Consider the following 14,581-nt stretch of genomic DNA (forward strand, 5'->3'; position numbering starts at 1 on the left):
ACAGTATAGTTATTTTTGAAGTAAAATTTTAATTTCAGTATTCTAAAATGTTATTTTTCTTGCTTGTCTGTTAGCAAAATCGTCGGTGACATTGACGAAGTCTATTTCATAGTAATGTAGGTAATTCTTAATCAATTTTATTTAGAAAAACTCCTCTGACAACTAGCAACACTTACAGCAATTGTGAGGAAAATTTGCAGTGGTATCACAATATTTGGAACTGAGTTCTCGAGACTGTATTTTAGAATTAACTGCAAAAGCTCAAAAAGTTTCAAAGTGCCACCAGGGGTGGACCGCCCCTTCTGCACCCCCCTAGCTACGCCACTGACTGGGATCTATATTGTTTAACCTTTATATCAATGACATCGTCAGTGGATTGCAAGGGGTTAGTCAGCTGTTTGCGGATGATGTGAAGCTGGGAAAGGTTATTAGTAATAGTGGGGATGTGGTAACCCTGGAAGAGGATATGAACAAGCTAGACAGATGGACAAATTAATGGGGGGTTTCTGTTTAATGAAGCAAAATGTAAGGTCTTTAGGTTTGGGGCACATCGATGGGACGCCGTGTCTATTGGAGGAGCTATACTGGAGGAAGTAGGGGAGACAAGAGATCTGGGGTTGATGATTGATAGAAACCTGAAATTTAGGAGACATATTGCAAAGGTGGTGAAGGTAACACAGAGGATTGCTGCAATAATGAGAAGGACACTGACCAACAGAGAGTTATCATTCCATTGTATAAGACTCTGATCAGACCACACTTAGACTATTGTTCACAGATTTTGTCCACAGGATTTGAAGGGGATAAATTAACTGTGGAAAGGGTACAAAGGTGGATAACAAAGATGGGTTCAGGACCATACAATGTTAGTTATGAGGATCGGCTGAGGGAATGTGGACTGCAGAGTTTAGTGAATAGAAGGAGGAGAGGTGATATGATTGAGACTTTTAAGCTGTTGAGAGATGGTTACAGGGTTGACACCAGGGAGTTCTTTTGCTTGGTTGAACAGCATGCAGGAGTGATGACAAGGCACCATCCCTGTAAGTTACGAAAGGAAACCGTGAGCAAGAGGATGAGGAGTGGTTTCTTTGTATGGAGGGTGGTTGGACCGTGGAATGCATTGCCTGATAGAGTGGTGAGAGCGAGAATGGTCGATGAGTTTAAGGAGTGGTATGATAGACTTTGTGTTTCCTAGGAAGGACCTCTCGTGATGAGTCTTTTGACTCCATGGAGGCCTGAATATTAATAATAATAGTTTATAAGGAGTATAATCTTTAAAAATGTTGATATTTTTAATTATATGTCTTTTTCTCCTTCATATGATATTTCACAATCAAGATAATTGAAAGTATTTATCTGTTCTATTATTTTATTATTAATGACTATTTTACTTGTAACTGGAATTTGTCCACAAAATGCCATTGTCTTAGTTTTATTTATAGATATTTCATTCCAAACTGTTCTACTATAATATATAAATTATATATTGCTCTTGGTAAATTCTTTTTTATCTGATATTATTACTCAATCATCTTCAAATAATAGCATATTTATTTTGTTATTCTGAGAAATTTCTATATCTGAAGGGGTTATTTAAGGTGTTCTCTATATTAATATTTCATTAATATAAATATGAAAGAAGTGTTGGAGACAGAGGGCATCCCTGTCATACTCCTTGGTTTTTAGATTGCTTTTCAGACATTTTTTCATTTATCTTTATTTCATTATCTTTGTATATATTCAATAATGTATGCAATTAAATATTAGATATTTATTCTTTGTAATATATGAAACCATACATATCTTTTACTTTATTAAATGCTTTTTCATAATCAATAAACAAAAGATGAGTTTCTAAAGTAAATTCTCTTCTTTTTTCTTTAAGTAGTTAAAAGAAAAAGCTGCCTTAATTGTAAAACATTCTTTTCTAAATCCATTTTGACATTCTAATAATATTTTTCCCCTGTATATTTTCAATGTTTCATTAAGTTATTATTATTATTGTTATTATTATTATTATTAACATTTGATCTCCATGGAGTCCGAGACTCGTTATGGGAGGTACTTACTATTGCACACAAAGCTCATCCAACATGCCTTAAACTGATTCAATGTCTCTATATTCACAACACACTCAGGCAATGCATTCCACTCACCAACCACTCTCCATGTAAAGAACCTGCTCTTCATTTCTCTGCTCACACCCTCCATATACATAGAGGTTATGATGCCATTGTATAAGGCCTTGATCAGGCCTCATATGGATTACTGTGTGCAGATCTGGTCACTGTGTTTTCATGATGATGATGAGGATAATATGTTGGAAAGGGTCCAGAGAAGATTTAAAAAGGTTGTTGATGGTCTTTGGAATGTGGAGTTCGAGGATAGATTGAGAGAATGTAAACTGCAAAGCCTCGTGAATAGGTGGAAGGGGGGGGGAATATGATTGAAACATATAAGCTAGTCAGTGATTGTTTCAGATTGACATGGAAGAGATTTTTCATAAAATGAGAGGAACAAGAGTCCATCGTTGGAAACTGTATAAAGAGAGTGTGAGCAGAGGAGTGAGGAATAGGTTCTTTGCATGGAGAGTGGAATGTATTGCCCAAGTGCGTGTTGTGTATGCAGACACAATGAATCCTTTTAAGGCATGGTTGGATGAGCATTGTGTGCAATAGGGTGTACCACCAACGATGAGTCTCTGGCTCCATTGAGGTCGGATGTTAATAATAATAATACTTTTTTTTTATGTTAGTATCATCCACACAATCCAACAACTGTTAAATTTGCTTTATTTAATTTTAATCTTACTTCTAATATTCTTTCATTCCATTATGTATAATGAGTTATTTTTGCTTTAACTGATTAATGGATCCAAATCATTATACCAGCTTTTGCACATATTTGTTTGTCTACTCCACTATGTATGATACAGTAATTAGTTATTTCATTTGTTCCTTTAAGTTTTTTTTTTGGTTTGTTTCTGTAAGAATTGCAATTTCTATGTGTTCTTCATTTAAAATTTTATGTAATTCTTCATTTAAAATTTTATGTAATGTGCTGTTGCTTCTAATGTTCCATGTGGCATATTTCGCCATGTTTTTCTTTTCCCCAAGTTTGTTAACCATTTTCAATTTACTTTTTCAATTTATCACATCCAGTTTAGATTTCTTTAGGGCTTGAAGGTAATATGTGTTTCCTTATGTCAAGTTACTAGCATGATGATAGGTATCCTAGTAAAATGGCTGCCACCTTAAGCAAATAGGTTTGCTTTTTTTAGTAGATAGTGAAAATGGATGACTCTTTAGAGTCATCTCCTCATCCTTGAACTGCTCTATTAGCATGGGGGGGGGGTGGAGGAGTAAGAAATAGGAGAGAGTAGAGGAAAGAAGAACAGAAGACCAGTCTAGAGATATAATATACCAAATATTATATATTTGACAGAATTGTTCTAGATATCAGGAGTAATTATTTTGATAGATTAATGAATGAAACAAGAAGTGCCAAAAGAGTGGTTTAAAATAGTCAAGAGGAATGCAATCAGGAGTATTTTTCAACACATGAGGTATGAAACAACCATTAGAAACCTTAAAGGTGGAAAGGCAGCTGGAGGTAGATGATATTTAACCAGAAATGCTCAAATATGGAGATATAAAAGTTTTACAGTCAATTCTACACTGCATAATCCAGGCGGCATGGTCAGAGGGTCAAGTTTGAGATGATTGGAGTAGAGCTCTCTCATAGCACCCATCTATAAAAACTGAATAAAACTGAATGAGAGAATTACAGAGACATTTATTCCATGTAACATTTATGGAAGCATATTTGAGAAGAGTATGAGAAAAATTGTAGAAGGGAAACTTACAGATTCAGGCCAAATAGAGGTTGTCAGGATCAGATTTTCACTAAAACAATAGTTGAGAAATCATTGGAATATAACATGAATTTGTATTTGAGTTTCGTAGATCTGGAAGAGGCATACAGCAAGAGACCAAGAGAAAAACTCAAAAGACAACTATTATATCAAGCAATACATAGTCCATATGCAAGTTGTATGTCAGCAGTTAGAATTAAGGAAGGTGGTACATTTAAGATGGTTTGATGTTAAGTGAGGTGTGAGACTAGAGTGCATATCATTTCCACTGTTATTCGTCATCTATATAGATCTCATTATGAAGAAAAATGGCATGAGTCTAATATCAAAGTTGGAGATTTTCAACTCCTAAACACCAAATTGTTCCATGTCTAATTTTTATACATCGTGTTTAAATCATCCAATCATATTTACTTATATCAATGATTTTATTCCTCTTTTTTATCATAACCTATTCTGTTTCCCAAACTCAAGTGATCTCTATGATTCAAAATAATCTTCTTTTCATATTGATTATCTTCACAAATATATACTCTTGAATCCAGTGTCTAAGCTCACTGTGCTATATCTCTCTCTGCCTTTATTTGTCTACTTTGCATATTCTCTCGCTCACATTTCTCACTCCTCCCGAGGGCCATTCGCTGCTCACCTCTCTCTCTCTCGCTCATTCACTTTTAACTCTCTCCACATAGCTCATTCAAGAGCACTAATGATGAACTGGTTAGTCAAATGGCATGTTCTGTTTCCAATTTTGAGCTCTAATCCAAATGCGACTCTTTAGATGATTTTTCATTACTCTGGGAAACTCCTGCTCACACTTTTAATGTGTAACAGGTTTTCAGCCATTCATGGGTTTACTACCTATGAATGGCTGAAAATCAAATGTCATAAAAAAAAAATTCCAATTCTACTTCCTTATTCCTGTTTGCATGTTCTGTACACCAATGTTACTTATGCTTTATTAGTCTTTATGACTGATCTCTTCATCTTATTATTTTTACTTGCTTTAAAAAGGGATGGAAGAGAGTTTCTAAAAGGTTTCTTACACATTATCAAATTTTTCCTAAATGACAAAAATAAAATAAAATAAAAAAAAAGGGAGGAAATATTGTGCTGTACAAAAGGATGAAAGTTTTCTTGTCACTGAACAGCAGATCTTGTAATCTTCACCTAGATAAAAACTGATCTGATTTGATAAGAAATAAATCAGATAATGTTGTTGGTGTTATTTCAATTATATTCTGTAACAGTGAACAAGCAAAGAAAATAAAATTTCATTATAATGCTACATCATAAAAATAAAATAAAAAGATGACAGCCAGTCTCCACCCATCCAGACTTCAGTGATAGCTAAGCTTAAGGATATCAATGCAATCATATTATTATTTAAAATTTTAACAGGAATTATTAATTTATCACAAATTTATGATAAAAATAAAATAATTAAAATACCTGCTTTCAGCTGAGCAGCAAAAGAAATGAGTTTCCTATGTTTAGGCACAAGGTCTTCATTTAATTTGCAAAGAACTAAAATCTGAGGTCGCCAATTTTTAGTATGAGGAGGTCCTTCTTCTAAACGTAGTAAACTGTACCGTGCAGCAGAAAGTGCCAAACCACGGATTCCATCTCCCCACTCTTTTTCTGCTCTAAAAAAAAAAAAATTAAAACAATTCAATATAATTTGGCAGGGACAAAGCAACTGTTATAATATTAGGATTTGTACATCTCCTAAAGCAAAATCCACTAGACTAGAACATAAATTATCTGGATTGTATTGTAATTACTGAAGTATGGAAAAGAGTCATTTACGGAGTTAGTTATTCCTTTAGAATAACTAACATCAATGAAAGAAGCTTCACTGAAGAAGAACTAGCGGAGGAATTATAAAAATAACGTGATAACATACCTGATGTTAATGAGACTAAATTGAGCAAAACAGAAAACTAGATCTGTCTGGTAACAGGGGATTTATTCACACTATGAGATTAGAGACAAACAACAGGGAGTAGATATAGCATACAATAAAAAGGTCAGTTCATCTGGAAACTCTTCTCAAGAGACTAAACATGAATTTTTTTTTCAAACTACTTCAGGCATCCAATAAGGATGACTTAATCTCATGCTGGGCAATGAAATTCATCTATCACCTAAAGGCATTCATAATCATTTACTCCTATAGTGAGATTAAAACTCACAGTCTGCTTCTTTGAGAGCAGATATGCTATTCAATTAACCAAATGAGACCAGTATTTGTTTCTATTGTTCCACTTAAGGTTCTCATAGAGAGGAAGCAGAGGAATTTTCTTTAAAGAGAAAGCAATTCATATAAAGAAAGAGAAGTTTCTTATACAATGCCTAAATGGCAGAGTAGGAATCAATCCCAAGCATAATTGGATATATTTGGGAAAACTAGAAAAATAATAATAATTATTATTATTATTCAGGCCTCCATGGAGTAAAAAGACTCATCGCAGGAGGTCCTTCCTAAGAAACACAAAGTCCATCAAGGCTCATCATGGGAGGACCCTCCTAGGAAACACAAAGTCTATCATACCACTCCTTAAACTCATTAAGAGTTATCGCTCTCATCACTCTATCAGGCAATGCATTCCATGGTTCAATCACCCTCCATGCAAAGAAACCACTCCGCACCCTCTTGCTCACAGTTTCCTTTCATAACTTACAGGGATGGTCCCTTGTCATCACTCCTTCCTGCTGTTCAACCAAGCAAAAGAACTCCCCAGTGTCAACCCTGTAACCATCTCTCAACAGTTTAAAAGTCTCAATCATATCACCTCTTCTTCTTCTTCTCTCCACCAAACTCTGCAGTCCACATTCCGTCAGACGATCCTCATAACTAACATTGTACGGTCCTGAAACCACCTTTGTACCCTTTCCACAGTTAATTTATCTCCTTCAAATCCTGGGGACCAAATCTGAGAACAATAGTCCAAGTGTGGTTTGATCAGAGTCTTATACAATGGAATGATAACTCTTTTATCTCTGTAGGTCAGTGTCCTTCTCATTATTGCAGCAATCCTCTGTGTTACCTTCACCACCTTTGCAATATGTCCCCTAAATTTCAGGTTTCTATCAATCATCAACTGCAGATCTCTTGTGTCTCCTACTTCCTCCAGTATAGCTCCTCTCATAGAGTATGCAGCATCCCATTGATGTGTCTCAAACCTCAAGACCTTACATTTTGCGTAAGTACAGGGTGATAATAGCTTTACCAGCTAGATTTCTTATTAGAACATGGATTAATCATTACTAACACTGTACTCAAACATAAAAATGAATATACATTCATGAGAAGAGAATATACAAAGCAGGAAAAGTCTTATTATTTTATTACTGACGGTGATCTCTCAGAATAGACAATATACGGCTACAAATGAAATGGTGAAAGTTGCTGCTAAGGTTGTTGAACAGGATAACAATCACTATACAACTGAAAAGTAAAAATGTGTACTGAAGTTCAGAAACAATTTTTCAGTTGGCTATAAATTAAATTGAAGATGACAAGAAATTATATTCTTGTTTAATCCTTTACCCAACTGTAAGTAAACAAAGTTTGCATGTGAAGTATCTTCATGTATAGGCTACTTGTAGAAAGAGGCTAATGGCTTCATATTACTTACCTTAACATCCCATAATGCAAAGTACACATTCTTTCTTATGTGTATAATGCCACACATTATGGGAAGGGCCATTCCCATACTGGTTTGGTAAAGAGTTTCAGGAAAGATAAGTGCTATTTTGTGTAATAGCTGGTAATATTGCTTGGCATTATATTATAATATTGTTTATTTTTGATAGTGTATCTGTATGATTATAGGCTTAGTAGATATGTTACTGACTTTTTTAATGATCTTTTTTTTTTATTTTTTTAAAGTTGCCTTGAACAGAAAAAGTGTGAAGATCAAATGCTGTTAATAACACAGACTGTTCGAAAATGGTTTGATGTTATCAGTGCAACATGTATGCATAGTGAAATGTGAAAGATATGCAAGAGGAGAGACTGAACAGGAAATAAGAGAAGGTATGGATTTGTAGAAAGTCAGATATTTTGTTAGAACAATGAATTATCAATAAATGCGAAACAGACTGAAGGAATGAAAGTTTAATGTAAATGAAAGAAAAGAAAACGTAAGTGGAATGAAATCTAGTGAGACTGAGAGAGTGAAAGAATTCAAGAATGAAGAAATGAAAGTAAGTGATATGGAAGTAAAAGGAAGTAGAAAAGATGATACAGAAGAAAGGTAAAGCAGAATAAGAGGTGGCAAGACTACAAAGTGACAGAGAATGAAAGAAAAAAGGAAAAAGTGACAAATGACTCATGAATAGCAGTGTATGGAGTTTCCATTCTGAGGATTGATTAATGAGAGAGTCTATAACGTCTTCTATCCGGTAGAGAGAAGGAGCAAAATAATTCACGCTTTGGATATGAGGAAGAAACAAGCAAGAGAATTAGCGGTGGTTGTGGGAACAAATTATTTAGTAGGATATCAGGAAAGAGTAAGGGTGGATATCACAAGGTTATGGAGGAGAGTGAAATATAACAATATAGTGGGACAGACAGGTTATCAGTTTGTTGCCCAAGGTATGACAATAAGGAGTTGAGACAGAGAGTGAGAATCATGGCTATCAGGAGAAAGGAGAGCAATTTGTAGACGTATGGCATGTACCTAAGGGAAGAAGCTAATGAAGGTGTGCAAGAGAACAGAATGAAAGAAAAAAAGAGTAAAAGAAGTGACAAGTGATTCCAGGATAGCAGTATAAGGAGACTCCATAATTAGAGGGCTAGTTACTGACAGAGTCCATAAAGTCTGCTATCCGGGTGGGAGAATGAGTACAATGATTAAGGCATTGGACATGAGGAAAAAACGAGCAAGAGAGTTAGTTGTGATTGTATCTGTGAGGATGAATATCAGGAGATTGAGGAATATCAGGAAGGTACTTTGGAGAAAAGTGAAAGATAACAGTGTAATAGGAAAGGTTGTCAATGTGTGCATTACCTAGATATGGCGATGATAAGTTGCAACGAAGAGCCAAAATCATGAATGGGATGCTAGCAAAGCTGGGTGATGAGAAGGGAGTACAGTTTGTGGATGTATGGCATTTGTTTGAGGGTAGAATGAAATTATACAGGTGTGACAGGCTGCATTTAAATGGCTTTGGAGTGAGTGTACTGGAGAAAGTGTTGCTGGATGGAAGTACAGTGTGTGATGCATGCCGGAGATCAGAAGAAAGAGATGAAAGGAAAAATCAGGAGAATAGTACTGAAGAGACAGAAGTGCTTGGCAGTGGAAATAGCAGTAGTGTGAGAGAGAGGAAGGGAGAATGGGAATACAAGAGGAACAGGGAAACGGGGGGGGGGGTTCGGGTGGACAGGAAGTCATGGCATAGAGAGAGTGAATGTTGGAAGTGAGAGTGAATGTGTGCATTAAAATGGAATATATTGGAATATAATTATCTGCAAATAGCTGGATATCACTAGATAAACTCAACCCAATATCATTAACATACAAATTGAACAACAATGGCCCCAAAACTGACCCCTTCAGCACACCACTAGTGACCTTTCTCTATTGGGATTCCACACCCCCCATATACAACTTTCTGATACCTATCCGACAGCCAGTCACTGATCCAACTCAGAAGTCTGTTATCCAATCCCATCTGTTTCAATTTATTTAAGAGCTTGTCAAGGTATTTGTCACCTTGTTATAGTACATAAGTGCAGTCTCACCTTAACAAACCCATGCTGATAACCACAGAGAATACTGCTGTTATCAACCCATTTCTGAATCCTACTTGTCACCAGTCTCTCCAGGACCTTCAACACAACTCTAGATATACAGTCCGGCCTATAATTTGAAGCTACAGCCTTATCACAACCTTTATGCAGTGGAACAATTTTACCCTGCTTCCAATTCTTGGAACATGTGTGTAAGACTCTTATTAAACAAGCATGCCAATGCTACTGCCAATTCCCTGGAACATTCCCTTAAGATGCATGGTGATATGCCATCAAATCCTATTGCCTTATTCACATCAAGGTTATTTATTTCCTCAAACACCTCCTGCTCACTCACAATTAAGCCATCTCTGCTTATGCCCTCTACACTTAATTCCCTCATGATTCCACCCTGATCAGGATGAAACACTCTTATAAATTGATCACTGAATACCTCAACAATGTCTTCTGCAGCAGTTACCAGTCTACCACATTCATCTTTTAACTTCATCTTACCATGATCATTCTTCTTTCTACTTGCCACATATCTAAAAAACTCTCTAGGGTTTTTCTTTGCCTGATTGGCCAATTTCTGCTCATATGCTACCTTTGTTTTCCTTACTAACAGAGTCATCACTTTCCTGGCTTGTTCTTTATACTCTTAACGTGACTGATTATTACCATTATTCATCTTGTTCCAGATTTCATGCTTAAGCTCCATTCATCCATTTTACACCTAACTTATTCAGCCTTTTGGCCTTCGGAATACATTCGCACCTTGATGCTGTTATGTATTTCTTTGTCATTTCTCATGCAGCATTTATTTCCTTTTTGCTCAACTCCTCGTTACATGTTATAGTTCCAAACTATCCCATAAGCTTGTCATAATCACAAGCTTATAATTCCACATATATTCTTTCCTCACAAAAGTCTGCATAACAACACAAATGATTACTTCATGATCACTTTTACAAACTGGAGGAAAGTGTGAAACCTCCTCTAACTATTACATCCTCTGATGAAATGATGAGATCTAGAGCTCTTGATCCTCGCATAACCTTCTTTACATGCTGCCTGAGATAGTTATCTCTCAAGAACTCGAGAAATTCATTTTCCTTATTACCAAATGTTGTCTCTTCATTTCAATCTATATCACCATAATTGAAATCCCATAATAATTACCCTTTCTTTGTTCACTCATCCAAATTGTTTATACATTTCTTCATCACCACCTTCCACATTCCCAGGCCTATAGCAAAATCCAACTAAATCTGTCTTCCTGTCAACCCCACGTTACACCACACTGCCTCATAACCATTACCACTATTTCCTCCTTTCATGCCTACCTTATGTGGAATTAATTCCCCTGCTATCATCAGAAGCAATCCTCCCTCTCTTCTTGCCCTTTCTATTCTTGCAAAAAATACTGTACTCTTCCATTTCTATTCCCATTATGATATCATCTTTCATTCAACCATGTTTTACTTATTCCAATGATTCTAGAGTAAATAAACTCAATCACTGAAACCATTTCATCCTCTTTATTAGATATAGATATATTTTTTCCTTTGAAGTCTTCATATGGCCACCACCAGGTGGTCATCTCATGGTCACTCTAACCAACTAGGGGAAATATGACATCCCACTCACAAACACATCTTCCGATGAAATGAATAGACCTAAGACTCAATCTTTGCATGCTCTCTCTTATATATAATAATGCTTTGCTGTCCATCAAGAAGTGAAGATATACATCATCATAATAATAACCAAAAGCTATTTCTTCATTTCAGTCTCTATAGTAGCATAATTAAAATCACCCATAATGATCACCGAAATTGTTTATACATTTCTTCATCACCATTCTCAACTGATCTTCCGGTGTCTTCCAGTGTGTTCAAAGTAGGCCAAGCTGCAAGCACAAGGACCTTTAGATGTTCCAGGATGTTCAAGAGAATGCAGTTGATCTTAGGAAGATGTATGAATGTAGCTAGTTGAATGAAAGGCTTGAAAGTGACATGGAGATCATATCTGCAGAGAACTTCAGCTAGCTACCTTCATAAGTCATGGAACATTAGGTAGAAATGGCCTGTCTTTGTGAAGCCAAAAGATGTGGTTTTTCATAACTAATAAAAAAAAAAATCTGGTGATATTAAAGAACTTGTTTAGTTGCTTCACAAAGACAGGCCCTTTCTAAGGCATGTACCATGACTTATGGGCCATCCTGTAGATTAGATATTGCCTGCACCTTCTATCCTTCCAACACACAGGATCACAGCAAAACTATTCCCATCCCACATGTTAAGGACACATCGGAAAAAATAATCAAAGTTCTCTGTAAACATGATCCCCGTGCCACTTTCAAACCTTTCATTCAGCTAGCCACCTTCTAATGTTCTCCTAAAGATTAAGTGCATCCTCTTGAACATTTTGGAGTGTATAAAGTTCACTATGCTTGCAGTTTGGCCTACTTTTTTTTACAGACTGGAAGATCAATTAACATCTGCCACAAAGAACAACACAAAAATTACATCTACGATCTTATGTATGACAAATTGGGATTGGCAGACTATGCTCTGGATACTCCTTGACACAGTATCAGATGGAGGAAAACATCTTTATTACACAGAAGTTCTTACAGGACTGTGAGACCATTTTTAGAATCAGCATCAGCTATGAAGCATTCTCCTAATGTCAACAAGTATGGCTGCATTCATTTACCAAAGATCTGGGAGACTATTGTTTTAAGACCTGACAGCCCAAATTATCTAAATTAACTTTGTGAATATCTGACCCACAGAGGATACCATGTAAGGATATTGGTTCTGTTGTCAGTTACAATTTAATTAATTGTTTTCCTCAATTATATAGTTTAGTGCTGTGTGCCTATCACAATAATAATTGTGCTTTGATGATGCTGGTTAGAAAACCTGCAAAATATTAGTGAGTTTATTAAATATATATTTTTAACTCTCTTGGTGTTGTTTATACCCTAAAAATTATTATGACTCATCAACTACACCTAAGCATTTCTATGCATATGAAAGTGACTGTATACTTACATTAGGCAATGAAAATGCTAGAATAGGTAATAAACTAATAAAAGACTGCATGGGAAATAATGAGTTACCATATTAAATAAGAATGAACTAGGATTAATTGACTTTGCTCATTAATTTAAAAATAGCAAATTCCTTTGGGAGGCATAAAAAAAAGTACACAATTGCAACTGGTAAGTAAGCGGTCTTAAATGTAGCCTCTGTTGTAAAAAGCTATAATCAAGCCATATCTGTATTACTCTTGGTCAGCTTTGATCACCAGGATCTGAAGGAGATGTACTATCCCGGAGAGGGTACAGAGATAGATAATAAAAATGATATCAAGATGGTACAATGTTTGTAATGAGGATTGACTGATGCCATACAATCTATAAAATTTGCAGAGAAAAAGAAGACTGGATTGACAATGGGTATATTTTTCCCATAGTAGAATGAGGAGAAAGAAATCTGTGGAAGTTGCAAAAGGAAGCTTTTGTCCATGGAGAGTGGTAGTAACAATGGAATAAACTGCCTAAGAGGGTTGTGAGAGTGCAAAGAGGTCATGATGTTAAGGAGTAGAACTCTCTTGATGGGTCTTATGATTCTATAGAAGTCCATAATAATAGAGATAATACTGTAATAACAATAAACAACAGTGTACTTTTATATGACTAATTCTTAATATATCACTCACATTCTATTTTAGTGCCTCCATAATGTAACTGGAAGAATGATTCGGCACTGCAGCCTTCAATTTGAAAATATCTGAGTCCGATTATTGCTGCAAGCTAGAGGAATTCTCATGTGGGCTTTTTCAACTGAAAATGAGTTTGGCAACAGGGTGTTTTTGTTTTGAAAATAGGATTTTTCATTCTACAAGCAGGCAGATGCTTCATTCATTCATTCTACTAGCAATCAGGCCAGAGAGAGTAAAACTGTTAGTAGGCAGTAAATGCCAAATTTCATAGATAGAGTATCAAGAAGTGTAGATGGTGGATGTGTGGAATAGAGTATTCTGTCCTCTCCCAGTGAGTCTTTGGGTTCCATGAAGTGTCATGTAATAATGATTATTCGATGTTTTATTTATTCATTTATTTTGAGATGAACATTATAATAGTATTTTCATTTCCAAATGGCATGATGGGTGAAAAAAAAATTATTCAAAGTAAAATAAAGACAAACTTACCCTCTATATTCTATATATTTATAAATGCATCCAGCAATGGCCATAGAAGCTAATGCATAATACCAGCTACTGAGGAACATTACAACAAGGCATAATAATACGCCAATAAGTGAGAGAGACCTATAAAAAAAATCAGAAAAAGAATAGTTTGTTAAATAAATAAATTTCAGGCATAATAGTCATCAACTATTATGCCTGAAGAACATATGAACAAATCACATGTTCTTCAAAAACTAATTACTGTTTTAAGGAAAAAGAGAAGATCAAAATATGCAGTATATGTTTTTTTTTTTTTTATGCATTGTTAACAAATGTTGCAAAACTACACACATATAACTCATCAGAAATTTTTCATTTGTGTCAATACATTTCACAATGGCAGTAATCAATTCACATGTTATGTGGAGAAATATTATTTCTATTTGGCATTATATCATACATAGAGTCCTACAAGTTGGTAAGGGGTTGTTATAAGATCAATGGTGGAGAAGTTCTACAGAGAATAGTGGGAGATCAGGGGAGAACCAGAGGTCATCCCTGGAAACTATAAAGAGGGTGTGAGTAGGGGAGTGAGAGGCAGGTTTTTTCGTGCAGAGTTGTGAATGATTGGAATGCCTTGCCTGAGAGTGTGGTGTCTGCAAGGAGTTTGAATGTGTTTAAGACCCGGTATGATGAGATGTGTGTGAGATAAAAGGACCTCCTAGATGAGTCTTTGACTCCATGAGGTCTTGTTTAATAATAAT

At 35.5% G+C, this 14,581-nt stretch overlaps 1 protein-coding gene across 1 annotated transcript in view; it reads right to left on the minus strand.

Annotated features, from left to right (window-relative positions):
* The window catches only part of kcc (solute carrier family 12 member kcc), an 831,023-nt gene that overhangs the window by 254,097 nt on the left and 562,345 nt on the right, over positions 1–14,581 (minus strand). Inside the window, exons 15-16 of the mRNA XM_090408412.1 lie at positions 13,839–13,958; positions 5,327–5,520 (exon numbers count right to left, since the gene is read on the minus strand). Coding sequence (XP_090264538.1) covers positions 5,327–5,520; positions 13,839–13,958 — 314 coding nt within the window. The remainder of the gene's footprint in view (positions 1–5,326; positions 5,521–13,838; positions 13,959–14,581) is intronic.

Source organism: Typopeltis vanoorti, chromosome 18 (genome assembly GCF_054136105.1).
Source record: "Typopeltis vanoorti isolate ZY-2024b chromosome 18, IOZ_Tvanoo_1.0, whole genome shotgun sequence".
Lineage (NCBI taxonomy): Eukaryota > Metazoa > Arthropoda > Arachnida > Uropygi > Thelyphonidae > Typopeltis > Typopeltis vanoorti.